The sequence below is a fragment of the Ambystoma mexicanum genome, chromosome 1q (assembly GCF_040938575.1).
Source record: "Ambystoma mexicanum isolate Mex_15411 chromosome 1q, UKY_AmexF1_1, whole genome shotgun sequence".
Lineage (NCBI taxonomy): Eukaryota > Metazoa > Chordata > Amphibia > Caudata > Ambystomatidae > Ambystoma > Ambystoma mexicanum.
In genome coordinates this window covers 101,870,598-101,896,335 of record NC_090922.1, presented here as the reverse complement: position 1 = coordinate 101,896,335, position 25,738 = coordinate 101,870,598, and the positions used below count along the sequence as shown (strand labels likewise).

The 25,738-nt window shown below is 50.3% G+C and overlaps 1 protein-coding gene across 5 annotated transcripts in view; it reads right to left on the bottom strand.

Annotated features, from left to right (window-relative positions):
• APRT (adenine phosphoribosyltransferase) overlaps positions 1-25,738 on the bottom strand; it is a 260,035-nt gene that overhangs the window by 178,860 nt on the left and 55,437 nt on the right. For all 5 annotated transcript variants that reach the window (XM_069635821.1, XM_069635805.1, XM_069635839.1 and 2 more), the window contains exon 3: positions 6,393-6,496. In XM_069635821.1, the coding sequence (XP_069491922.1) occupies positions 6,393-6,496 (104 nt within the window). The remainder of the gene's footprint in view (positions 1-6,392; positions 6,497-25,738) is intronic.

Here is a 25,738-nt window from a genome sequence, read left to right as displayed (position 1 = left end):
AAGAGGCTGATGTTCGATTACATATTGCTGATTGTGAGAGACTTGATGGACTGGAATATAGTGGCAGTTACATATATTTAAATTGTTTGGCAATGTGTAGTTGATTGATGTGCTATTGGGGCGCAGGGTGGAAGTACCCTACCCCACGAATTATAGTTGTAGTAGGTTGGCCATTAGGGCGGCCTCACCCTGCGGAGCTTCGAGTACAGGCGAAAGCCGAGAAGGGCTAGATGCGGGGGAGCCTGAGATCCAGGGATGGAGCTGGGCAACAGTTGGGGGGAGAGTGTTGGGGAAGGGATGGGAGGCGGGGGGAGAGGGAACGGGAAGTTTGGTGTGTTTTTGGGTAAAGGGGTTTTAGAATGGGATGCGAGCCTATATGGATTGGATTGGAACTTGAAGCTAAACGATACCTGAGGGTGCGGGGGGGACGGGACTATACCAGGCCCTGGGGGACCTTAAAATACTCACATGGAATGTGCGGGGGCTTAACAGCTATTTAAAAAGGAACAAGGTTATGCTGTATCTGCGCAGGCAGAAAATAGACATTGCATTGCTGCAGGAAACCCACCTCACACGTGAGAGGATGGACATGATTGCGGGAAAGTGGAAAGGGGTGTTGGTGGGCTCGTCTTACTCGGCCTACGCAAGAGGAGTACTTATATGGGTAGTGCCACATGTCCCGTTTCAGCGGTTGCAAGTGGTGGCTGAGACAGACAGGAGGATGGTTATGCTGAGGGGATTGGTAGAGAACAGGGAGATAAGTATTGTTAACACGTACGCCCCGAACCAAAACACAGCGGCGTACATTAGGACACTGAGTGCGAATCTGAGCGGGTGTGTGGGTAGCGCGGTGATCTGGGGAGGGGACTTCAACTGCGTACTGAACCCGAGGGTGTATAGATCTTATGGGAAATTAGATAGACCGGCTCCTGCAGCCAGGGCGCTACAGACACTGCTTGATGACTTTGGGCTGGAAGATGCATGGAGAGTGTGGCACCCTGGGGAAAGGCAATATTCGCATTACTCGGCCCCACAGCAGTTATCAACGAGGCTGGACTATGTCTTTGCATCACCTGACATGATAGCGGAGATGGTATACATAGAGTACAGGGCCAGGGTCCTCTCTGACCACTCGCCCCTGATTCTTGCATGGCAATATTGCCCCCCGAGGGCGAGGATCCCGACATGGCGCCTACGAGCGGAGGCGTTGAGGGACCCCTTCTTCAGAGAGGACTTGCGGGAGGAGATAGTAAACTATTTTGAAACCAACACTGGGAGTGCGGACTCGGCGGGGACATTATGGGAGGCCTTTAAGGTTGTCATGAGGGGGCGGCCATGGCGAAATCCAAGGGCCTACAGGGGGGGGTTTCGGCTGAACTGAGGGAGACGGAAGCAAAACTGGAAGAGGCCTTAAAAGCTGGGGATGATACAGCGGAGAAACTAGATTTGCTACTTAAGCTACAGCAAAAATGTGCGGAATATTGGGAGAGGTTGTGTAACCTTAATTATAAAAGGTACATAGAGAGACAGCATGCGGGAGGCGATAAACCGGGGAGACTTTTGGCGTGGTTATACAAGAGCGAGACCCCCCAGAGCCACAATTAGAACTATAGAGAGGGAAGATGGTAGCGTAGAGGATACCCAGGGGGGAGTTAATCAAGCGTTTGTGGATTACTATAAAGGGTTATACGGGGAAGACGGGGAAAGCAGCCGCGTAATGATAGAGGAAACGCTGGAGGATATGGGGCCGTCCAAGATAAGCGAGGAGGAAAGAGAGGAATTGAACTCCCCGATTACCCTGGAAGAACTGGGGGAGGTGGTGACCCCGGGGACAGATGGCTCCCAAGCAAATTTTATAAGGTATATATAGAAGAGGTCCTCCCCCCGCTGTTAGAAATGATAAACGAAGCATTCGAGTTGGGCCGCTTACCGGAGTCACTGAGAGAGGCTGTCATAGTACCTCTCCCTAAACCAAATAAACCTGGGCGTAGCTGTGGCTCCTTTAGACCTGTGTCGATGCTGAACCAAGACGGCAAGATACTGACTGCAGTCCTGGCGAATAGACTGAAGAGGGTTATTAGCAAGTTAATACATCCGGATCAAACGGGCTATGTGCCCCATAGAAACATCACCAATAATCATAGGCGACTCTAGAGGATCATTGAGTTTGGCAGTGGAAGGGATGAGGAAATGGCAATCGTGTCCTTGGATGCGATCAAGGCCTTTGACTCCGTCAAGTGGCCGTGGCTGCTGGCGGCCCTGAAACACTATGGGTTAGGGCCTGGCTATGTGAGGTGGGCGAAGATTTTGTACAGTGAACCGCTGGCTAGAGTTAAAACAGGATCTGTGATTTCAGAGAGGTGGCATTTTAGCAGGGGTACTAGACAGGGATGCCCGTGGTCTCCTATGCTCTACATACTGGCCCTGGAACCTCTTGCGATCTATCTGCGGCAACAATATGACACTATAGGCATTGAAGTGAAAGGGGAGCGGCATCTGATTTCCCTATACGCAGATGACATGCTGCCGTACCTACGATTCCCAGAAGAAAATCTCCAGTACATCCTAGAAGTGATGAAGAGATATGCTATGTTGTCTGGCATAGCAGTGTATCCCCAGACGTCCAGCATGTTCCCATTGGGGGGTGCAAGGGGATTCCATCGGAGCGATTACCTGTATTGCAAGTGCCATGGGCGGTTTGCACGTTTCGGTACTTGGGGATTAATATATACCACACTGTGGAAGAGCAGCACAAGTGTAACACAGAAGTAGCCATTAGAAACATCGAGAAGTGCATGCGGTTTTGGGCGAAGCTGCCTCTGGCGATGATGGGACGGGGAGCGATGCTAAAGATGGTGGTCCTGCCGAGGCTCCTACATTACTTCGGGAATATACCGCACCTGATTCCTAGGGGTTTTTTCACTAAACTAAATAGCATGTGTAGGGACTTTCTGTGGCACGGCACGCGAAACAGTGTGGCGTTGTGGAAGCTTCAGAACTTCCATGACAAAGGGGGAATTAAGCTGCCCAACTACGAGGCGTACTATGTGGCGAGCCAGTTGCAGTATGTTGCCCAATGGCTATCTGATGAAGAGACCTCCGAACACAGGTTGCTTGGGTGGGATTGTGCACCTTTTTATTTGAAAGAAATCATGTGGGCACCCAGAGCGGAAATGGGGGTGCGCCCTAAAATGATGCTACTAGGGTGGAATGTGTGGCGCAGCGCATGCCAAATGATGGGGGACCCATCTCCATGCTCTCCGCAGATGCCATTGGTAGTACTGACAGGGGCGGACGCTCAGCTGCGACTGATACTCCGGACCCACTGGGAACCGGCTGGGGTGGCAACGATGGAGGACATCTGGCAGGAGGGCTCTGGTGTTACCTTTGAGGGGCTACGGGAAGTAGCTGGGTTGCATGAAGGCCAGTACATTACATACCACAGAACGGTACAGAGGATTAAGAGAACATGGCCTGAAACTGTGCTGGGGGAAGAATTGGACGCCATCATAGACGTGATATATGATATAGCTGAGGGGGGTCATGAGATTTCTAGACTGCATGAGATGTTGATGTCGAAAGTGGGGAAGGAGGTCACGCAGTTGAGGATGGACTGGGAAACGGAGGTTGGGGCCCAAATGGGAGATGGGATGTGGAAAAGGGTGCAGGGGTATCATAAGAAGGTGTCTAGAAACGCGAGGCTCAAACAGATACAGTTGTACATAACACACAGGGCTTACATGACGCCTTGGAGGATATCGAGGTTTGAGAATGCAGGTCGGCAAGCATGCCCCAAATGTGACGAAGAGAACATGGTGCATATGTTCTGGTCATGCCCGATCATAGAGAGGTTCTGGAGGGGTGTAAAGGAGAAACTAGAAGGAAGAGGGGTCAAGATGGTAGTGGATACGGTGTGGGCCTGTCTGCTGGGGGGGTTCCCAAGACCACAGAAACTCAGGCACGTAAGCAAACTAAGGGACCTGGCTTATGTGCTAGCAAAAAGGAGGATTGCCATGGGATGGAAGTCATGCTATGTGCCGAGGATAGAGGTGTGGTGGAAAGACTTGCAAAAATGGGCAGAAGCCGAAACCACAGCATGGCAAGAAGCGTGTTGCAATGGGGGGGGGGGGAAATGAGTCCCTGATGGCCTGTAAATCACTGATAGCCAGACTGTTTGGGTCATTGGATGACCCGACTGAGCCTGTGGAGGAGATGACCGAACCACAGGGTGTGGAAACTGAAGGTTCAATGCAATAGACTCGCAAGGGGGGTGGGGTAGAGGGAGTAGTGGTTAGGAAGTTAAAAAAAGTGTATTGAAACTGTTGGAACATACACTATTTCTTTGGTTTATTGTTTGTTTGTTTGTGAAATTTAATAAAAACTTTAAAAAAAAAAAAGGCTTCACTTGTGTCCAAAATTCAGGACAGGTACAAAACAAAACGTTGGGGTTCCATAGAACAAAAAGACAATCTTTCCTAAAGGGGTAGTTTGGGAAAAGGTTGACAACAGAGCAGCAGACTGCTGGAATATCGTCACAGGTCTTGCACGAAATCTCTCACTCACGGGTGGACTTGACTGAGCCTGCTTAGGATGACTGTCTGGACATTGAGTTCCTATGCCAGGTGGGTTGGCACGGACAAAACATCCTTCAGAATGCACCAATTCCACCATCAGCCTTCAAAGAACAGGAGACCTTACGTCCCAACTCCCCATTTGTTCAGATAAAACAATGTAGTGGTGCTATATTTTAGGAGCAACACATAGCAACCTACAGACATCAGCAAAGTCTTAAACTCCAGGACATTTAAATGAAGGGATAGAATATCACAGATTGTGAACCCTTAGATCCCCAATGTCGCTACTCAACCGGAGAGCAAGGAGTCTGTGCAGACAGTAACTGTAGATTCCAGACTTGAAAAAGAGAAGGTTGACTTCCTCCATCCACAAGAGGGGGCATCCACCTTAATGCTCTCTGGGCACGGACACCCTGGGGGGTCGACATACAAAAGTTATTGAGGATGGGACAGAGGAAAAACACAGGACAAAGAAGTGTTTAAAATAAGCGATCAAGATAGGTGAAGCAAAGGCGAGGTGCAATTATGGAGAAAAGTAGAGGTAGCATTAGAAGGGGAGACGGGAAACGTTGGCCAAGAGATCCGTTTTAAATGGGTGAGTAGGTTGAAACTAAAGAAATAGGCACAGCTGGTGAGTGTTAAAATAAACAAAAAGATGTGCTGTGACAGGGGCTTTCATTAGTTACATTTTGGAAATCAGGAAAAAATTAATCGGGGAAAAGAGGAATAAATATGGGCTTTAGGGATGAAAGAGATGTGGCAATTCAATGTGAAAAAGCAAGAAAAAGTAATTCCTTTCCCCGAATGCTTGCTCTTTGAATTTCATGGCTGCCAATCCGCACGCACTGAATTCCATTTGCTAATACGTAAACTGGCGGCCACTGGCACTGAACTGGTTTCTGCAAATCCTTTAAAATCTGCAGCTTTTGCCCTAAATGAGGGTCTCTGCCCCTTACCTCCCTTCCTCTACCCTCCACCCCTACCCCTCTTCTGCCGTTTGCTTTCCACGTCATTTTCTCCCCTCCGCCCTCGACAGTCCTACTCCTCCCTAGCCTACCCGCCACAGCGACACTACTTCTCGTTTGAACACTTCCCTTTGAATTCGCTGGCACCACACACCCCAATCTCCCATCCTAAGGCAGACTTCACCCCTATAATTTGCCTCACATTCTGCACCTAGAACAACTGTCTGATGAGGGCCCATGCTGAAGGTCGAAAGCAGACTACTGCTCCATCAATGGTGTCAGTGACCCCCGTTCAGACCAGAGCCATTTGGCGAGCCAGGATTCAAATCAATCAAGTAAACCCCTTTTTTCATCAGAGTTGTCAGTAAGGCTTTAACATTTTAACTAGTTGTTGAAGAAATTCTATTGTATTGACTGAACCAGCGGCTGGGAGTTATTATTCCTACTTAAAGAGACTAATATTGTATTTTAACAGCACAGGCTTTGCCCTATGGAAGTGCGAGCTTCTTGTGGGAACACAAATGTTGATATGTAACAGAGAGAGACTCGACGCTTGATTGCCATACCCCATATTGACATTGTAATTGTAAATTTGTAAAGCGCTTATACACAGATGACATGATAGCGGTGTACATAATTCATTAAAAACCAAATATGGCAACTATGCATAAAAGGAAAAGAAGGTCAGAACATACAGAGAACGTAGGCTGTCTGCCTTTGCAATGTTCCCATCTGGCTGCTTAGCAGGAGGTCAGAAACCCTACCCTCAATCCCAGACTCTCATACTGAACATGGACCCTCCTGACCCTACTTTCATACATTGTCTATGTGGTGGGCTCCTGACATGACTTACCTGCAATTACATCAATCTTTGGAAATCTTTGTCTTAGATGTGCTTCCATCAGATCAATGGCATCGCTGAAGGCTGATGGGTCTTTCAGCAATGGGGTGATGTCTCTAGAAAAATATTGAAGATTATAGGGGAATCTAATCTACATGGTGCAAAAATTACAACAATCCGTACTCGTTCTCGGTTTCATGTATGCACCAGAATGTTAACATTTTATTTGCCCTTAAAGCTTTGCCTACATTCCACAGAAAGGTTTTCTAACTAAACATGTTAAAGTTTGTTCCATGTGTATCTCAATCTCCCATTCCACTTCTCTGAAGCAAAAAGTGGTTCCTCTCCGGCAGAAAGTCATTCAAACAGCAGGCTATCCTTTGGCAAAGACTGTGGAAACCTTCAATATTCGGAAATACTTTTTTAAAATTATAATACTGCCTAGTATTAGGCTTTTTGTAAAAACACAAGACATAAAACATCCCCCCAAATGTATTTATATTTGTGTCACCTAATAGAAGAAGACCCCGTGAGACAAAGTCATTTCCCCCCTTATATGGGTCATGTATGCTGCACTTTCCAAGGGTCGAAGGGCTACGTCACGACTTGCCACCTTTTTCGCTAATTCTCCTTAAACAATGCACTTAAACTTCTCTTTATTTTTCTCCAACATGCAGTCAGATGGTAGATATGTTAAATGTTATTGCCCTCCAGTAGTGCTGCCATATTTCTTCCTCCATCTACGGGGTTGCATATACCGGATGCTAATGGTGCCCTCTGTCTACTTGGTGTTTATGCCTGGCATGCACATAATAGATGTTAGCAGTTTCTGTGACATTGTCCCTGCAATACCAGCATATTCGATTTTCTTTTGGATGCCCAGTAGAGGCACTATTTTATCCAGGGTATCCATGGGGTTGAATTTCAGCCTTGTGTAGTCCATGCATACATATGAATTAGGAAATTCTTTAAGGTATTCCCCTGGTGTGGGTGCCGAATGTTGTACATTGATATAGTCTGAGCTGCTACTTTTGGTCGCTAAATTGATCAATTTCTGCTCACGATCATAAGCTTGTAAATGCGTTTTCAATGTCAGTCTGTATTTGGCTGTTGTAATTTCTATATGCAGATAAAGGGGACCGCTATGGGGCGGCTTTCAACCACAATTATTCTACATTATACATGTGGGAATTTGAAGAGATCAATATTGTGACAGAAACTAACCCCTACAGAGAGGCGAAATCAGAAATATATATCATCTTAATTATTTGGGACTGTAAGAAAGGCGACTAAACTGTTTCTACAGTGGATTAATACCCTCAATCCTAATTTTGCAGTTTACCATGCAATCGAACGGCAAGCAAATACAATTTTTGGATCTTTTAATCAAAGAAGAACAAGGCCATCTGATAGTGGATGTATATCGGAAAGAATCCGGTAGAAACACCATACATCATTATAACAGTTTTCACTCTCAAGCATTACGATCCAATATACCATAGTCAATTCCGGAGAGCAATTCCTTGAATTTAGAAGATTTTACTATCCAGGCTAATATCATACAGGGTAGATTACAAAACAGACGATATCCCATTAAGCTCTTGAAACAATCCAGAAAGAGGGTTAGATACCAACATAGAGAACATTTATTGAACAAAAGGACCCCCGTCGATTGCAATAATGATAGATTGGTATGTGCCCTTACATACAACACTTATCATAACAAAATAAAAAAAGCCATATCAACACATTGGCATTTACTGCAACTCAATATTCCAACTTTGCAGAAGCCTATGTATGCTTTTAAAAAAGGAAGAAACACAGGAATGGATGTCCAAGACAGGCAGAGGCGTTACAGGTGATAAACAACAGAAATGAACTACTGCATGGGGGATGCCTCCGGTCACGGGGCACTTCCCATGCAGAGGTTGCTTCCACTGCAGCTCCACTTCGGCATGTACAACTATTAATATTAACAACAAAAGTTGGTATTTAAAGAACCATACCACATGCAATAGTAGTAATGTAGTATATGCTATCACCTGCCCCTGTGAAAAAACCTACTTTGGTAAAACATCACGTGCGGTCAAATTAAGAATAACCGAACACAAAGCAAAAATACGTAATAGAGATATCAATGCACCACTAGCAGCACATTTCATTGAACAAAACCATAGCTGCAATGATTTGAAATGGTGGGCTACTGATAAAATCTGGGGCTCTGATGATTCTAATATTGCCACAAGATTATCACAGAGAGAACCGTTGTGGCTTTACCAGACGGAGAGCTATGTAAATGGTCTAAATCTACAGGAAGAATGGAATCAATGTACCATCTCAATAACACCTTTGGACCATTTGATCGATGAGATTTAGAAAGTAATTTAAAATAATGTTAATTCTACCGTCCAATAGGAGATATATGGGAATATAATATTTCCCCAGCACCATATAATGTACTGGTTTTTCCAACTAGCTGCCTTCTTGGTGGTGTTGTAAATTACAGGGCTATGCAAAAACAAGATAGCCATCAAATGATCCTTTCATTTTTTCAAGGGTATTATGAATAGTCTGTTTTCCATGTCCATGATTGGGCTTCATGTTTTAGATAAGAACTGAAAGAAAAGTAGCCTTTTATAATGGTACAATTCTGCCTTTGTTATTCCTCTGCGTGACATATATGTCTTGCCCCCTCGCGCGATATAAATATAACATTATTGCCATCACAAGGCTATATATAAAGATAATATGGTCACTATACCAACGTTATTTTAAAGGCATAATGAACAGTCCGCCTTCTATGACCATGACCACGTTTCAGGGTTAAGACCGTAATCGAAAGAAAGCTAATCCTTTAATTGCTAGGACGGCTTTAAGTGTGGCGGAGGCCGAATTATGCTTTTGGAGCCGATGGAGAAAATTTCCTCACGAGAACTGCAAGAGCATGTAGGGCTTCAAGGCATAAATTAGTTTTCTAAAATTGATTAGCAGAGTTTGCTAATTAAAATGTTTTTAATTAACAAACAGACCCATTTGATTAGCAATTTTGTACTAATATTGTTAATGTCACTGGATGTTATTTGTACCCAAGACATGAAATGAGCAACAATACAGCAGTTTTGCTTACCACTGAAATAAGACATTTGTGAGAGGTTAGTTTACCTATTCAACCTAAGAGAAATGCACTCGGCCCATAGCAAGAGAGGACCATTTTATAATGAAATCTCTGTAAAATGGTGCATGTCACTACAAACCCACGTTATGTTTGGCACACTGCTGCCGCCAGTCCAGCCATGCACAGTGAAACTTGTATTTGACATTTAGTGCAAACCAAGTAAATGTTAAATAAAAGTTTCAAACATCTCTTGTAAATGCTACTCGTCCATCATAAAATCTACTCGACTGAGTGGGTGAACCGACTTTGCGAGCCATAGATGAGTGTCTGTAAAATGTAAAAAGTAAGCTGAATGAATGGACACAAATAAATAGATTTGCCAAAAAGGCTCATTTTGGCCAGCTGTCACCTGCAGTTGGTAATATATATAATACAATCATAAAGCAAAGCGAGCTCTAGAAGCTAACTACAGTGTTTGGTATTGCAGTAGATCTACAGACTGGATGAAACCATTGATCACTACTTTGCGCAAGCATTTAGTTTGCCTTTTGTATTTATTATGTAAGATGAAAGAAGGAGACCAATCAGAGTGGATTGCATAGCAGGCAGAGAACTGGCCAAACTAGGTAAAATATTGTAGTTTGTGGTCATCTCACTTTCAGGTTACCTAGTATAAAGCAACAGGCTGATAATATAGAATGTTAAGGGGTATGGGTTGAGCACCAGTTGCAAGATGCATGCAACCTGCAGGTTACAGAACTAGGTTTGCCATCAAAAGCATTTTATCACGTGATCATGTACATTTTCAAAAGTTCACAAGTCAACATGATGCATCTTCCCCAAAAAAATGAAATACAGTTGACACTATGAAATTCAGATAGACTAACCTAAACTTTACTGTAAAGCATGGATCGATGCATGGTTTTACAGTCTCAATACTGTAATTATGTATTATTTAACAACTTCCATTTTAGGAATAGAATTGCAGGAGTGTCTTTAAAAGATATAAAATTGACATACTTGTCTTTGCCAGACAGCATATAAAAAGCTTAATAAAAGTATCATCCCGATTACTTCTGCTTTGCAATTATTTGAAAAAAGAATTCTTGCACTCCTACACATGCATTTGGCACGTATGAGTGGAAGAGAGCATTACTGCTGCACTTTTCCACTATTAGCACTTGAAGTGAACAGAGAAAAGAGCGAGAAGAGAGCACAGATGGCAAGAGAGCAATGCAGGGCGCGCTGTGCTTTCATTGAAGAGGGCAACTTAAATAGCAGTGAGGGATATTGACTTCATCCAAACGAATTTTAAACAGCAAATGAAAAACACACTAACAGTGAAGTTATGTGTATATGTATCTCGTAGTAATAACAATACGGAGAAGTGTTAAAACAAACACCAAATCAGTGGGTTATTGATATAACTCATATGCATTGAGGGATAGCTTATTTCAATGCGGCAGGATGTTAGAACCAACACCAACTGGCTAATATTTAAAGGAGTAGAAAAAGTGTAGTCTTAAGGAGATCTCAGATGCTATATGCCGATAGGCTGAGGGTTTAGCCAACCAACCGCTGTGCCTTTGGGTCATTGTGTATCCCCTATACGTTCTTAGACAAAAGGAAAGATTGAACTTTACCTTTTGGTTTTTTCTTGCAGAAGTGTACACTTGCATTGCTTCTGACAAATGGGCATCAGACTAAAGAAGTATGGATCCGTCCAGATGCGGAGTTGAACATAAACTAGCTTATTGTTCCTCACTTAAGTAAATAAATGGAAACCAAATGATTAATTGGATAAGCTTTGAGCGAGACATCAGTATTTGGCTATTTTTAACAGGATCATATGTTTTTATTGCCTTTTTAACTAAACGTTTCAAGCTACTTCATGGGAAGAACATTTTCTGTCTCTGTACAAGTACTGAAGAAGACTGGCATCAGGACCCATTCATGGGCATCTTGACAGCACATTATCCAACTATAGTTGAGGGATGTTTGTAAAGGATATAGGGCGGAATACGCTAGTTGGCAGAACCCTCCACAAACACCTTTAGTCGGGTATTACTCGTATGGTGTTTCTTCTAGTGGAATGATTTAGTATTAGTGAAAATAAGCTCGGTATAGTAACACAACTCATGAGCTAAAAGACCTGTGGTGTTTAAACTAATTCCATTTTTGCAAATGCAATTTTTGCACTGAATAAGGATTTTACCCCATGTAGATTAAATCATTTGATGGTCTTTTTGATATATATACCAATTTTTTTATGAAATAGAAAGTGATGTTTAATTTTGTAGCATTAAATTTATATTTGTGATATGCCTGTATGTCTGATTTTATAGAAAATAAGTACCAATTAAATAAAGAATTTGATAACAAACAATGTGGATATACGAATAGCCTACACTAAGCCTTTGCTTTCAGCCCCTCCAATGTGGCCTATGGTCCTTCTTTTAAAAATAATTTAGGCTTAATAGCAGTTCCGTGTGGCATCCTATCTGGTTTTTGTTGTAATTTGAATGCCATATTGGCAGTATCAGTACCTAATTCACTAAATGGGTATTCCACTGGAGTACAGGCAGGTAAATGTAGACGAGCTCTGATGCAATAGCTCTCGAGTCGCTTAAGCTCTTTTCCTTTTTTCCACTCCCAGACCAGGATTCCATACGTAAGCTTGGGAATTAGCTTCATATACCCTGAATGTTGCATGACAAATATTTTTAGTGCTCCCAACTGTGCTTTAACTCTCGTTCTCTGTACTCAATTGTGTACGTGCATTCCAATTTAGTCGATTGTCACAGATTATTCCAAGATATTTGCATCCTGCCTCTTCTTCTAATCTGTTCCCCTGGGGTGATCAGTAATATTTGCTCTTGGGTTTATTTTTTTAAATCATGGAATGTAATTATCTTGGTTTTGTTTAGATGTTTTCTCAAATCATGTGCGATTGCAAATATCATGAGAAGGTCTAGTAGATCTTGTAGGCCGTTGGGCATGAGATTAAGCAGCCTAAAATCATCCGTATTAACCCAAACAAGCAAATGTTGGTCGTAGCTCCGGTGGGTACGTTGTTTTCAACGCTAGCGTCAGCGAAAGTTCTGACAAGTATAGGTTGAAGAGGAGGGGTGCCAAAACACAGCCTTGCCTCAGCCCTGTGGTAGTGTTGATGGAAGGGGTAAGGTTACCATTGTTTATTCTTACCCCTTACTGTCGCCTCTGTATAAATTGTACTGATGATACTGAGTAATCCTCGTGGCATGCCCATGAGTCCAATTTCTTCCATAGTGTGGCTGCATATGGAATCTGTATGTAGAAGCCCCTTTTAAGTAGAATCTGCCCAATTAAAGTGTTGGCTCGCTGTCTTTGTCTAGTCTGCATTTGGGACTGGATATGGGAAGTGTTAAGGCTTTTATTTTACATATTAACTAACACAAACACCTTATTGACACAGTGGACAGTGCTCCTGCTCCGACTATTAAAGGGGCAGATGGGATTAAATTGTGCTACCCTTGATCACTGATAAAGGTGATTCAAAGGGGTGACATCGGAAAAACCATCATCAAAACCCATAACTGCTCAGCAGAAGAACAATCATTGGATACAAGAGTCTTGCTTCAAGCTTCTTGATCCTTCTTTAGAAGTTCTTGTGGTTAACTATTTATGGGACTTGTAACCTCTTTGCAACTAGTCACCATAATTTAAAATGTTTTGGGCTCGAGTTTTTCAATGATTTATTAATCTAACCAGGACTTGAGATTCATTCTTCCAATCCACAGTAACCCACGTGAAGTAATGAGCTGCAAAGGTGGAGGCTAACCGCAAATATAAGAACAGCAGAAAAGAATCCTGGAGACCTAATATAACAGTAGCCCAGAAGCCTTGTACAGGCATTAGCGATGCATCCTGCCAGTCAAGTCTTAGGGGGTAATTCATAGAATTCAGCGCACAAGTGGCGCACGCGGCTGGCGCACAGTGTGCGCGTGCGAATCCCTGCGCCAGCCGCGTGCGCCAAAACCCATTTCCGCACACAGCGTATTCATGGATTCCAGGTACCAAAACCAGCCGTGGCGCACAGTGGCACAGCGACCCTGCAGCAGCGCCAGTTACGCCCCCAAGAACGCCTCTCGCGCAGGGAAAAGCCATCAAAATCCGCAATCCAGCGCAAAGGGCTGTGCTAACCCTGTACCAGCACGGCAAGCGTGTATCACTGGGGTGCGCGGGAAGTACCTCACGTCATTTCAGCTGGGTACGTGCATTTCAGGGGTGCGCGGGAAGTTTCACACGCGATTTCAGCAGGGTACGTGTATTTCAGGGGTGCGCGGGAAGTTCCACACGCGATTTCAGCAGGGTACGTGTATTACAGGGGTGCGCTTGAAGTTCCACACGCGATTCCATCAGGGTATGTGTACATCAGGGGTGCGCGGGAATTTTCACACGTGAATTCAGCACGGCACGTGTATATCAGGGGTGCGCGGGAAGTTCCACACGCAAATGTCCTGGCTACATGTATTTCGGGGTGCGCGGGAAGTTTCACACGCGATATCAGCAGGGTACGTGTATTCCATGGGTGCGCGGGAAGTTCCACACGCGAATGTCCAGGCTATGTGTATTTCGGGGTGCGCGGGAAGTTTCACACGCGATATCAGCAGGGTATGTGTATTCCAGGGGTGCGCAGGAAGTTCAACACGCGAATGTCCTGGCTACGTGTATTTCGGGGTGCGCGTGAAGTTCCACACGCGAATCTCCTGGCTATGTGTATTTCGGGGTGCGCGGGAAGTTTCACATGCGAAGTCAGCAGGGTACATGTACATCAGGGGTGCGCGGGAAGTTACACACGCGAATCTCCTGGCTACGTGTATCTTGGGGTGTGTGGGAAGTTTCACACGCGAAGTCAGCAGGGTACATGTATATCACGGGTGCGTGGGAAGTTCCACACGCGAATGTCCTGGCTACGTGTATTTCGGGGTGCGCGGGAAGTTTCACACGCAATATCAGCAGGGTACGTGCATATCAGGGGTGCGCGTAAAGTATCACACGCGATTCCATCAGGGTACGTGTATTACAGGGGTGCGCGGGGAGCACCACACGTGAATTGCACGGCCCCTGCAGGTGGCTCACACCACAGGGGCCTACCCTGCACATGTCCTGCAGGCACCCCATCCACCATGGCCATGCCCCCAGCCAACCCACATGTCAACTTGCACTACTGCCCACCAACGCATGTCACCCTGCACCCCCAGCCACCAGGGGCACCCTCCACCAGGCCCTCACCCATGTCTCCCACCACCCCCACCCCCCAGCAGTGCAGGGGCAGCCTCCACCAGGCCCCCACCCATGTCTCCCACCACCCCCACCCCACAGCAGTGCAGGGGCAGCCTCCACCAGGCCCCCACCCATGTCTCCCACCACCCCCACCCCCCAGCAGTGCAGGGGCAGCCTCCACCAGGCCCCCACCCATGTCTCCCACCACCCCCAGCCCCCAGCAGTGCAGGGGCACCCTCCACCAGGCCCCCACCCATGTCCAACTCATGTTCCCTACCAACCCCACCCCCCAGCACTGTGGGGCACCTGCCACCAGGCCCCCACCCATGTCCAACTCATGTTCCCCACCACCCCCACCCCCTAGCACTGTGGGGCACCTGCCAGCAGGCCCCCATCCATGTCTAACTCATGTTCCCCACCACCCCCATCCCCAGCACTGTGGGGCACCTGCCAGCAGGCCCCCACCCTTGTCCAACTCATGTTCCCCACCACCCCCACCCCCCAGCACTGTGGGGCACCTGCCAGCAGGCCCCCACCCATGTCCAACTCATGTTCCCCACCACCCCCACCCCCCAGCACTGTGGGGCACCTGCCAGCAGGCCCCCACCCATGTCTCCCACCACCCCCACCCCCACCCCCCAGCAGTGCAGGGGCAGCCTCCACCAGGCCCCCACCCATGTCTCCCACCACCCCCACCCCCCAGCACTGTGGGGCACCTGCCAGCAGGCCCCCACCCATGTCCAACTCATGTTCCCCACCACCCCCCAGCACTGTGGGGCACCTGCCAGCAGGCCCCCACCCATGTCCAACTCATGTTCCCCACCACCCCCACCCCCCCAGCAATGTGGGGCACCTGCCAGCAGGCCCCCACCCATGTCTCCCACCACCCCCACCCCCCAGCAGTGCAGGGGCAGCCTCCACCAGGCCCCCACCCATGTCCAACTCCTCTTCCCCACCACCCCCACCCCCCCAGCAGTGCAGGGGCAGCCTCCACCAGGCCCCCACCCATGTCCAACTCATGTCCCCACCACCCCCACCCCCCAGCAGTGCAGGGGCAGCCTCCACCAGGCCCCCACCCATGTCTCCCACCACCCCACCCCCCAGCACTGTGGGGCACCTGCCAGCAGGCCCCCACCCATGTCCAACTCATGTCCCCACCACCCCCACCCCCCAGCAGTGCAGGGGCACCCTCCACCAGGCCCCCGCCCATGTCCAACTCATGTCCCCACCACCCCCACCCCCCAGCAGTGCAGGGGCAGCCTTCACCAGGCCCCCACCCATGTCTCCCACCACCCCCACCCCCCAGCACTGTGGGGCACCTGCCAGCAGGCCCCCACCCATGTCCAACTCATGTCCCCACCAACCCCACCCCCCAGCAGTGCAGGGGCACCCTCCACCAGGCCCCCACCCATGTCCAACTCATGTCCCCACCACCGCCAGCCCCCAGCACTGTGGGGCACCTGCCAGCAGGCCCCCACCCATGTCCAACTCATGTCCCCACCACCCCCACCCCCCAGCAGTGCAGGGGCACCCTCCACCAGGCCCCCACCCATGTCCAACTCATGTTCCCCACCACCCCCACCCCCCAGCACTGTGGGGCACCTGCCAGCAGGCCCCCACCCATGTCCAACTCATGTTCCCGACCACCCCCACCTCCAGCACTGTGGGGCACCTGCCAGCAGGCCCCCACCCATGTCCAACTCATGTTCCCCACCACCCCCACCCCCCAGCACTGTGGGGCACCTGCCAGCAGGCCCCCACCCATGTCCAACTCATGTTACCCACCACCCCCACCCCCCAGCACTGTGGGGCACCTGCCAGCAGGCCCCCACCCATGTCTCCCACCACCCCCACCCCCCAGCAGTGCAGGGGCAGCCTCCACCAGGCCCCCACCCATGTCTCCCACTACCCCCACCCCCCAGCACTGTGGGGCACCCTCCACCAGGCCCCCACCCATGTCCAACTCATGTCCCCACCACCCCCACCCCCCAGCACTGTGGGGCACCTGCCAGCAGGCCCCCACCCATGTCCAACTCATGTCCCCACCACCCCCACCCCCAGCAGTGCAGGGGCACCCTCCACCAGGCCCCCACCCATGTTCAAATCATGTCCCCACCACCCCAACCCCCCAGCACTGTGGGGCACCTGCCAGCAGGCCCCAACTCATGTTCCCCAGCCAACATGTCATCACAATCTAGATCCCTGGTCCCTATGGTCAGCCTCCAAATGCAAAACACCCACCCGAGTATTGCATCCACCCACTCAGAAATGGCAATTACATGACAGAACACCAATTGCAAGTTTCGAAACAAACACATGTCCCTCACATACACCCAATGGGTGTCAGTGAATCTCAAAACCCATATCATGATATGCATGAAACCAATGAGATGATACTACACATTGAAGTTCGATAAAAAAATATGTATTAAAGGAAACATAAATAGATTCAAAAATAAAGAAACAGAAATGGGAATGTACAAAAATGAAAAGAAGCATGTCCGTGAAAAAAAACAAAACCAAAAATCATAATCCAAAGGAATGGTGTCCAAAGTCACTGTCCACAAAAGAAAATCCAATGGGAAATAATAATTGAAAACCATTGCTCCATGGGTAAATTGTGAAAGAAAAATAAAGTCCAACAGCGAACTATGTACAGACGAACAAGCCAGGGTCCATTATCCCAACAAAAGAAATGAAACCTATCTAACAACACTAACTAATAAAATAAACTATAAACAAAAATGTGGCCAATGTCCAAAAGGTCCAAAATAAATCAAAAAACAAAGGAAACCTAACACTAACTACATAACTATGTACAAGGGCAGCGGGCTAGTCTGACGGCTCACTTTTGGATGTCCCGGGCCAGGGCATCATCAAACTCCTGCTCAATGTCCCGGAGGCGGTCCTCCTCCATGGCCCGAGGGTCCGCAGGGCCGTCGACGTGCCCCCCTCCAACCCCATGCGGATTGCCTAGAAGCACTCGGCCCGCCCTCAGGGCCCTCCGCATGGAGTTCTCCGCCCTGACCATTGTGAGCCGTGCCTCTTCCGCCCGCTGCTGCTCCGCATCTATGGCGTGGCCCAACCGCTGCCACACGGAAAACACACTCTGTCCTGGGTCCTCCTGCCCTCCGGCCGATGCCTGCCCCTCCGATGTTGAAGGCCCCGAGCCTTCATGGCTCCCACCACATTGCTGCTGCTGCTGTCCCTCTGCCCGTGCACTGCCTCCTGCTGCCTTCACATCCTCCGCCGGCTGGGGTGCAGTCGTTGATGTGGCCACCCCTGCTGGACGTCTGACTCCCGACTGTGGCAGGGAGGCCTCCTCCACCAGCCTGGCCGCACCGTCAGAGGCAGCTCCACAGGGCACCCAGGTGACTGATGGGTGGGAAGATGGCACGGAGGACGACTGGCGCGTAGGGGGTTCAGTTGAGGAGGGGGTCGTAGCAAGCCCCATCAAACGGAGGAATCCGGCCTGGGTGACCGGTCCCAGTAGGCTGACGTGGTCAACGAGCCATTCGAGATGACGTGCAGTCTCCTCATGAAAAGACTGCAGGTCACCTCGCATGGCCCGTTGACGCAACACCACACCAGTCAGGACAGACTCAACCCGGACCCGGATAGCCACGTCCGCAGGCAGAGGAAGGCCAGTTGTCGTTTGCTCATCCCCTGCCTGAAAACGGGTCTGGACGTAGGCATCCCTGCTGGTGCAAGATGATGCAGGGACAGGATCAGGGACAGGGTTGCACACAGGCACCTCCGCGGCGGCCTGTGCTGCCTCCTGTCCCTGGTCCTGCACTGCACCATTAGCACAAGTGGGATCCCCACCTCCAGACCCCGTCTCTGTTTCTTGCACGGCCTCCTCCTCCACCAAACCCCCCACCAACCTGGATGACTCCGTGCCATCTTCCACCGTTGGGCCCTGTGGGGTCCCAGCTGCCCCTTCTGCTGCCGAGGAGTCCAACTCCAACCTCCGCCTCTTGGACCTCCTCCCGGCAGCTGCGGCCTGGGACGCGGCACCGGACTCCTCACTCCCCGACGAGATGACAACACGGGAGGGGAGCCGGGCCTTGCGTCTCCGGCTGGCGGTGGGATCCCCGCCGCTGTGCTCCACAGCACCTTCTCCGCCCTCTTCATCAGTTGACGCTGCAGACAGGGAGAAATAAAACACAGGCATCAGGGCACTGTACAATGGACACATACACACATGACAGTTGTACATGAGTGGCATTGGCAAACCTCAGACATGCCATCACAATCCCCAACACACATGTCATTTCAACTCGCACACATGAGCCATACCACAGCCATATCGCAACTGCCAGCACCATTAATACACATACAACAGCATGAGCAGGCAAAGCTGAGCCAGACATCACATGCAACACAGGAAGTGCACCACACATGTAGACACACCACCACACTTGCATGCATGTGTACACCTCTGCCAAGTGTCGTAGTGTTCAGATGGGCATCCATGTCACATCTGCCAATCAGGCTTCCACATCCCGCTGTCACATGCATCCATGTTGCATCACTGTTGCACCCTTGTCAAATACACACAAATGCACATGTACACAGTGCTGATAATGCAGCTGAAAACAACATACATGCGTGACATCACGGACATGTCTACTTACATACACATTCATCCTAACATGTGTGCCCACACAACTGCATTTGGCATGCAAGCCTACACACACAAGCACCATCCATGTCTCACACATTACAGCCCTCGCATGTGTTAGCCCCACGGCCCTGTCCACCCCCACCCATACTCGACCCCATACAAACAGATGTGCAACCTGCACACTACTGAAACATCACCACACGCACAGCTCACAATCAGGATGCATGTACACTTACCGCTCGACTCCAGACGGGTCTGCCTCTCAAGGACCTGGAGCGCTGTGGATATGCGTTCCAGGACCCTCATCTGATCTTCCGACAAGTGGCCCCGGCGCCCCTTGGCATCCGCTGCCTTCAAGAGACGCCGGACCTTGTTCAGGATCCTGGACCTGAAGTCCTCCCAGCGCTTCTTGACATGTTGGAAGTCGCGGACTGCCACCCCCTCCGCGTTGATGGCAGTCACGATGTCAGTCCAGATCCCAGTCCGTCCTTCCTTGTCGGCGCGGGAACTTCCGAAGAGGGCATCATATTGCCCCAGGACTTGCTCCACCAGGACACCAACTTCCCTGGCACTGAAGCTCGTGCCCCTCTGCCTCTCCGGCCGGGGGTTGTCAGTGGTGCCAGACGTTGCATTGCCCGACATGACAACCCCAGAGGCAGGAGTGGGTGGGCAACTGGGTCCTGGGGCTGGGCTGTGGAGCGATGGAATCCCAGTCGGGAGTCTTCGGTTCTAGCAGGGGTGGTCACAGCAACAGCACCCCTGGCTGATGTGCAGGCAGCAAATGGCAGGGCACGTGGGCAGCAGGCAGCAGCAGATGGCAGGTGGGAGCGTGCTCGGGGCTCTGGGGGGCAGTAGTTCGGCCTTCTGGGCAGGAGCGTGGTCTTCCGTGTGCTTACGCGTGGCCAGCTTGATACGGAGTGATTTGGCACGTGAAAATTCGGCACGTCAGCGTGTAATTCGAGGAAAGGCCCTTAGCGCGTAAGTGCGTCTGCACGCATACGCAATTTCATTGGACAGAAGGCCCCTCAAGCGCAAGCGCCCCTGTGACGTGACGCGCACAGGCGTGCATGGGCATTTCAGCACGCGTGAGAAACTGCACGTCCGCGTGTAATGCGAGGACAGGGCCCATGCGCGTAAGTGACGTGACGCGCGCGTGCCTTTCCCTCAGCACGGGTTAAAGGTGAGTGGGCCCAGCAGTTGGCTGTACGTGCCTTTCGCGGAGGCCGACGTGTGTTGCTGCTTCCTGTTGTTTCGCGCGCCGTCACAACTTCACAGCTATCAAGGACGTATCTCTTCTTTTGGCAGGGGTATTGGCTACGCATGTTTTTCTGCATCGCGCTAGTCAGACGGTGAGTCGCACACGCTCTTTTTCCCACTGCGGGTGCCCCTGTGTATCGCACCCATTTTCGATGTCATAGTAGCCTGCGTGTCCCACGCGTACGCATTATTCGTGTTACTGGGTGCCACCGCGTACTGCGGGAGGTTGAATCCACGCACGTAGGCTGCAGGGTTGCGTGCACGGTTTTACTGCAGTTTTGGGGTGCCTGAGCGTTGCGTGACCCGTCACTACAACACCGGGGTCACATACAGCCTTGCAGGTGCAGGGGGGCTGTTAACATCTTGCTTCCCACCCCCTTCACCCCAATTGCCCAGGTCAATTGTGGTGTACACCTCCCAATGGCACCACTCCATCTGTGCCGGCACTACTCCATCTGTGCCATGGTTGGGAGGCCACCAAAGGTGAGGGGCGCCTCAGCCGGGCGTCCTCCTCGTGGCAGGCGTGGTCGGGGACGTGGCTGTGGTGACCAGGGAGTAGGGGGACTCCAGGGTGTCCAGGGCGGCCATAGAGGGGGAAGAGGCAGGGGTGCGCCACTTGAGCACAATGTTGTGCCATGTGTTGGTGCAGTCATGCCACCACCCCTTGTGGTTCCGGGGGATGCAGCTTCTGCATCTGGCACTGGCGCCCGTGTGACCCGGCAGTCCGTTCCATCGACTGCCACAGGCCGAAGGGTAGTGGTAGCTGCAGGTGCAGCTGTGGACACCGCCACCCAAGCTCGGGGTCTGCCAGCGCAGGCTGCGTTGGCACTTGAAGAGCCCTTGGTAGATCTCCAACAGGCCAGGGGGGAAACCATAGGGGCAGGCCGGGCTGCTCAGACCAAGACACGTGTCCCTGGGGCAGTCATGTCATCTGCTCCCCCGAACAGCCGGGTGTTGGCAAGTGCAGGGGCAGATGCACCCAACAGCACCCCGGTTGTGAGTCTGCCAACCAGGAGCGTTGCGGTCAATGACCCTGCCACAGCTGATGTTGCTGCGCAGGGTCCATTAGTGGGAACCCAGCTGCCACTGACACAAGTCAGGCCTTTGGTCATCCCTCCACCTGCCACTCCCTTGGCTCAATCCACCGAACCCACTGGCAATACTGGTCAGGGCGGCATTAGCCAGCCAGGGTCTGCGCCACAGTCCAAGAGGAGGAAGGTTGCACCTGCAGCACAGGCTGGGACCCCACACACAGCCACGACCTCCTGCACGTCGAGGAAGAAGCCTTTCTGTAAGCAGGAACTGGACTTCCTCGTGGACTACGTGCGGGACCACAGCCGTGACATGCTAGTGGGTGCCAATAGTCAGACTACCGCTGCCCAACGTGACACCCACTGGAAGCATGTTGCGGAACATGTCAGTTCATTCGGCCATGAGGTGCGCATGGCGCAAGAGTGCAAAAAGCGTTGGAATGACATCAAAGGCAGCACTAAGGCTAAGCGTGCCTCTAATTACAACTTGACTCTGGTGACTGGCGGTGGGCCTGCACCAGAGGAGGAAGAGCTCACTCCGCATGAGGCACTCGTTGCGGAGTTCATACCACCTGAATTGGTCGAAGGAGTGGGAGAGATGCTGGACTTTGATGCCCAGTCCAGTGAGTGTTGATGCGTGTTTGTTGAGGACGTGTGTGTTTCACTTGTGGGATGTGTTGTGCATGATTGCCGCTACATGTGACGTGTACATGGTTCTGATGTGTAAGTAATGCAATGCTTCCGTCATGCATGTCTCCTCTGCCTGCATGCGGGGACTCCATGTAGGCATGCTCCCTTGCCCCTCCTCCGCCACTCTGCACCCCAGTTCCACCTTTGCACTGGTGTTCTTCAATCTTGCCAATGTGTACTTTCTTGTTCATGCGTCCTGTGTAGATGCTAACTTCCAGCGTAGAATCTGCCAAACATATGCCGTGTGGTACAGCCTTAGTACTTGATGCAGGGTATCTCACTTGTACTGTGCATAGGTCAGATGTCCCGCAGGGACATGAGTGCCCATTCATGCTCCATGTGCATTGCACGCATGCCCCTATGTGTCCTTGACTGGATGATCACTGTAATACAAGTCCTTGGTTACATACATTGCCTGCCATCTCATCAGCCTTCCCATGTCAACTGTGGCTCAGTCCTGCGTTGCACACATGTTTAGGGTCTGACAATCTGTGTGGCTCACAGGCCTCAGCCTGTTCAATGGCCAATGACTCTGTCCAACTGTTGTTGTGTCTTCTTCACACATGGGCGGAATCCAGAGTTTTCATCATGTGTCCTTACTGTCCCAGCATCATTTGCAGTGTTGTCACTTGAATCACATTAAGCTGTTGATGCCAGTCAACACTGCCTGTCAATACACAGGTGTATGGTCAGCCTTTTGATACCATGCTAGGCATCCCTGCTTTGGCACTGGGGTGGAGGGGTGCTTGGCTTCTAGATATGGTACACATTGAATGCACAATGCACGTGATGTCTGAATTTGACATTGCACTGCCTTCAAATTTCCTGGCACACACCATGGAGTCCTTGTACATGTAGGTAGTGAGTGGCGTACACATTTTCTGCACTGCATAGACCCACTTCCATGGAAACTGCCACCTTTCAACAGGTCTGATCACAGAAGCAATTCAAAGTTGACCCAGCATGCATGCCAGGTTATATGTTGTGTGTCACATGTCTGCCTGATGCGTTTGCTGTCGGTGTGTGTGTGTGTTGTGTGCTTCTGACATGCGTAGTGACCTTTTTTCTCTCTATTTTTCAGGTGATGACGCAATGGAGGCGGAGGATGGTGTTGTCATGCCAGACACAGGGTTGTTACCACTACATCAACCCGGCACTAGTGGGGGTCGTGGGGTGGTAGGCCACAAAAACCCCCAAGTGCTACAGTCCATCTTGTCTCTGGCTGCCTATGAGTCCAGCCTTGATGACGACTCTGACGTCCATGTTGAGTTGGATGAGCATCAAGTCCATGTGTCAGGGGTGAGTGATTCTGATGTGGGCACTCCTCTGTCTGCGACACCTGCACTGAGGGATCAGACAGTTTTGGTTCCTCTGCCCGTGGTGGATCGGGACGCAGGGTCACCCTCCACACCAGTCACTGATGTGCCTGGGACATCACGTCGAAGGGGGCATGTAGTCGTGCAGCCGCGGGTGGTGCCAACACAGCGAGGACCCCCGGTCCTTGGGTCTCGCAGGGGTCAAGCCCGGCAACGCGGTCGCCGCGCGCAACCGCAGTATACTGAGTGGGAGCAAGACATGACTGCCAATTCAGAACGGCAGGGGGCAGCAATGGAGAACATCGCTGAGAGCATGGAGCGTGTGGCCCGATCTGTGCTCCCCCCTGCTAGGCAGGTGCTTCTCCAGCAGCAGGCGGCACCGTCCACGGCCCGCTCGCTCAGGCTGGGCATGGCGGCCTCAGACAGGGCACGCCAGGCTGAAATGTCGTCTCTGCGTCAAGCAATTGCTGCTCACGCAGAGGCGCACATGGATGCCCTGAGGGAGGAGTATGCTTCCCTCAGATCCACTCTGGGTGTCCTTATGATGTCCCAGAGGCAGCAGGCAGAGGAGAGGTTTGCACAGCTTGAGCGTACCATCTCGGCTGAGCTACAGGCTTGCCGGGAGGTGCAGCGGTTGTCCAGCCAGGCCTTGCAGGAGGAACTCCGTGTTACACGTGCTACCTTGCAAGAGGAAGCACGTGTATCACGTGAGGTTCTGCATGCAGACCTACGTCACATCGCCACACAGAACCAGGCTCACCCGTCCGGCAGACTTGCTGCCGACGAGGGGCAAGCTGCGGCTAGGCTTGGCCAGGCTACTGTGCCACGTCCTCCTTTACAGGATGAGCCAGACTCGGACGACCATCTATCTCCCACATAGGTCGGGCTGTGAAGGCGTTGAGCCAATGGAGGTTTTTTTTTTTGGCTCAGCATCATCGCATGTGGATGTTGAGCAGCACCCTGTACCTCCCCCCTCCTGGGTGCCTCCCCTCCCCCCGGGTCGTATGTGGCCATTTTTGATTTTTCTTTTAGTTTAGTTAGTTAAGTTTCTGTTTGATAGTTAGTTTAATTAGGTAATGTAGGTTTTCCATAGTTAGTGTAATTAGTTAATAGTTAATATAGTTTAAAATTGCTTGTCTATTGTGCTTTCATGTGATGGTGCGGTGCTTTGTGGCTTTTGAAGGCATCCACTGTCTGTTCCAGCTGGGCCCTTCAGGCTTGTCTTGTGTATGTGTTTGCTGCTTGGGGTCCTTGACTCACATATGCCACTCCTGCCTCCCTTATCCATGGGCTCGCAAGGATGGTTCGGTGTCACAAACTTTTACACAAGGGCTTTGGACTGTCATATCTGTGGCATGTCTGGTGCTGTGTGACTTGTTTACACCCCTAGTGGGGATGATTCTGGTGTTATTGTCCACTGTTCAGCTTTTGCTAGATGGGGTGTTTCATTATTAATGTGTACATTAATTGCTATGCATTGTGTAGTATGTTTCTTATCTTTACTGTACACGTGCTTGTTGCAATTCATGCTGTAGATAGTGTTCCACACTTTGGATGTGAAAGACGGACTGATGGTGTGATTTATGATGTGACTCTCTGACATGGTCAAGTAATGAGATGCCTGAAGAGACACACACAGATGCCTTTGAAGCATTAATCATGTGTTTCATGCCCTTTCTGCAGGGGGATGAGCCTCCAGAGCACCTTTGCCAGCAGACATGGCCCATTGGACGACGGAATTCTGGACACGTTTGTTGGTGCCCACATGCACATGTGTGCACAAGCAGAGGCACAGGGATTCTACATCCTAGAACTGCTGACGTGTTCCAAGGAACTCCAGGCAAGGTGAGCAGCACAGGGGGGCCACAACACAGCAAAGCTTGCACCAGGCGAGTTGCACATGCAGGCTTAGTCACAGCACTGAGGGTGAGCTTGGACGAATATTGGTGTTAAAGCACACAATGCAGCTCAGAAGTGTTGGTGGACTGATGGCTGTTGATTGTAAGGTTGTCTGGGACACCTGCAGGGGCAGTGGCACATACCCTCCGGTACACCAA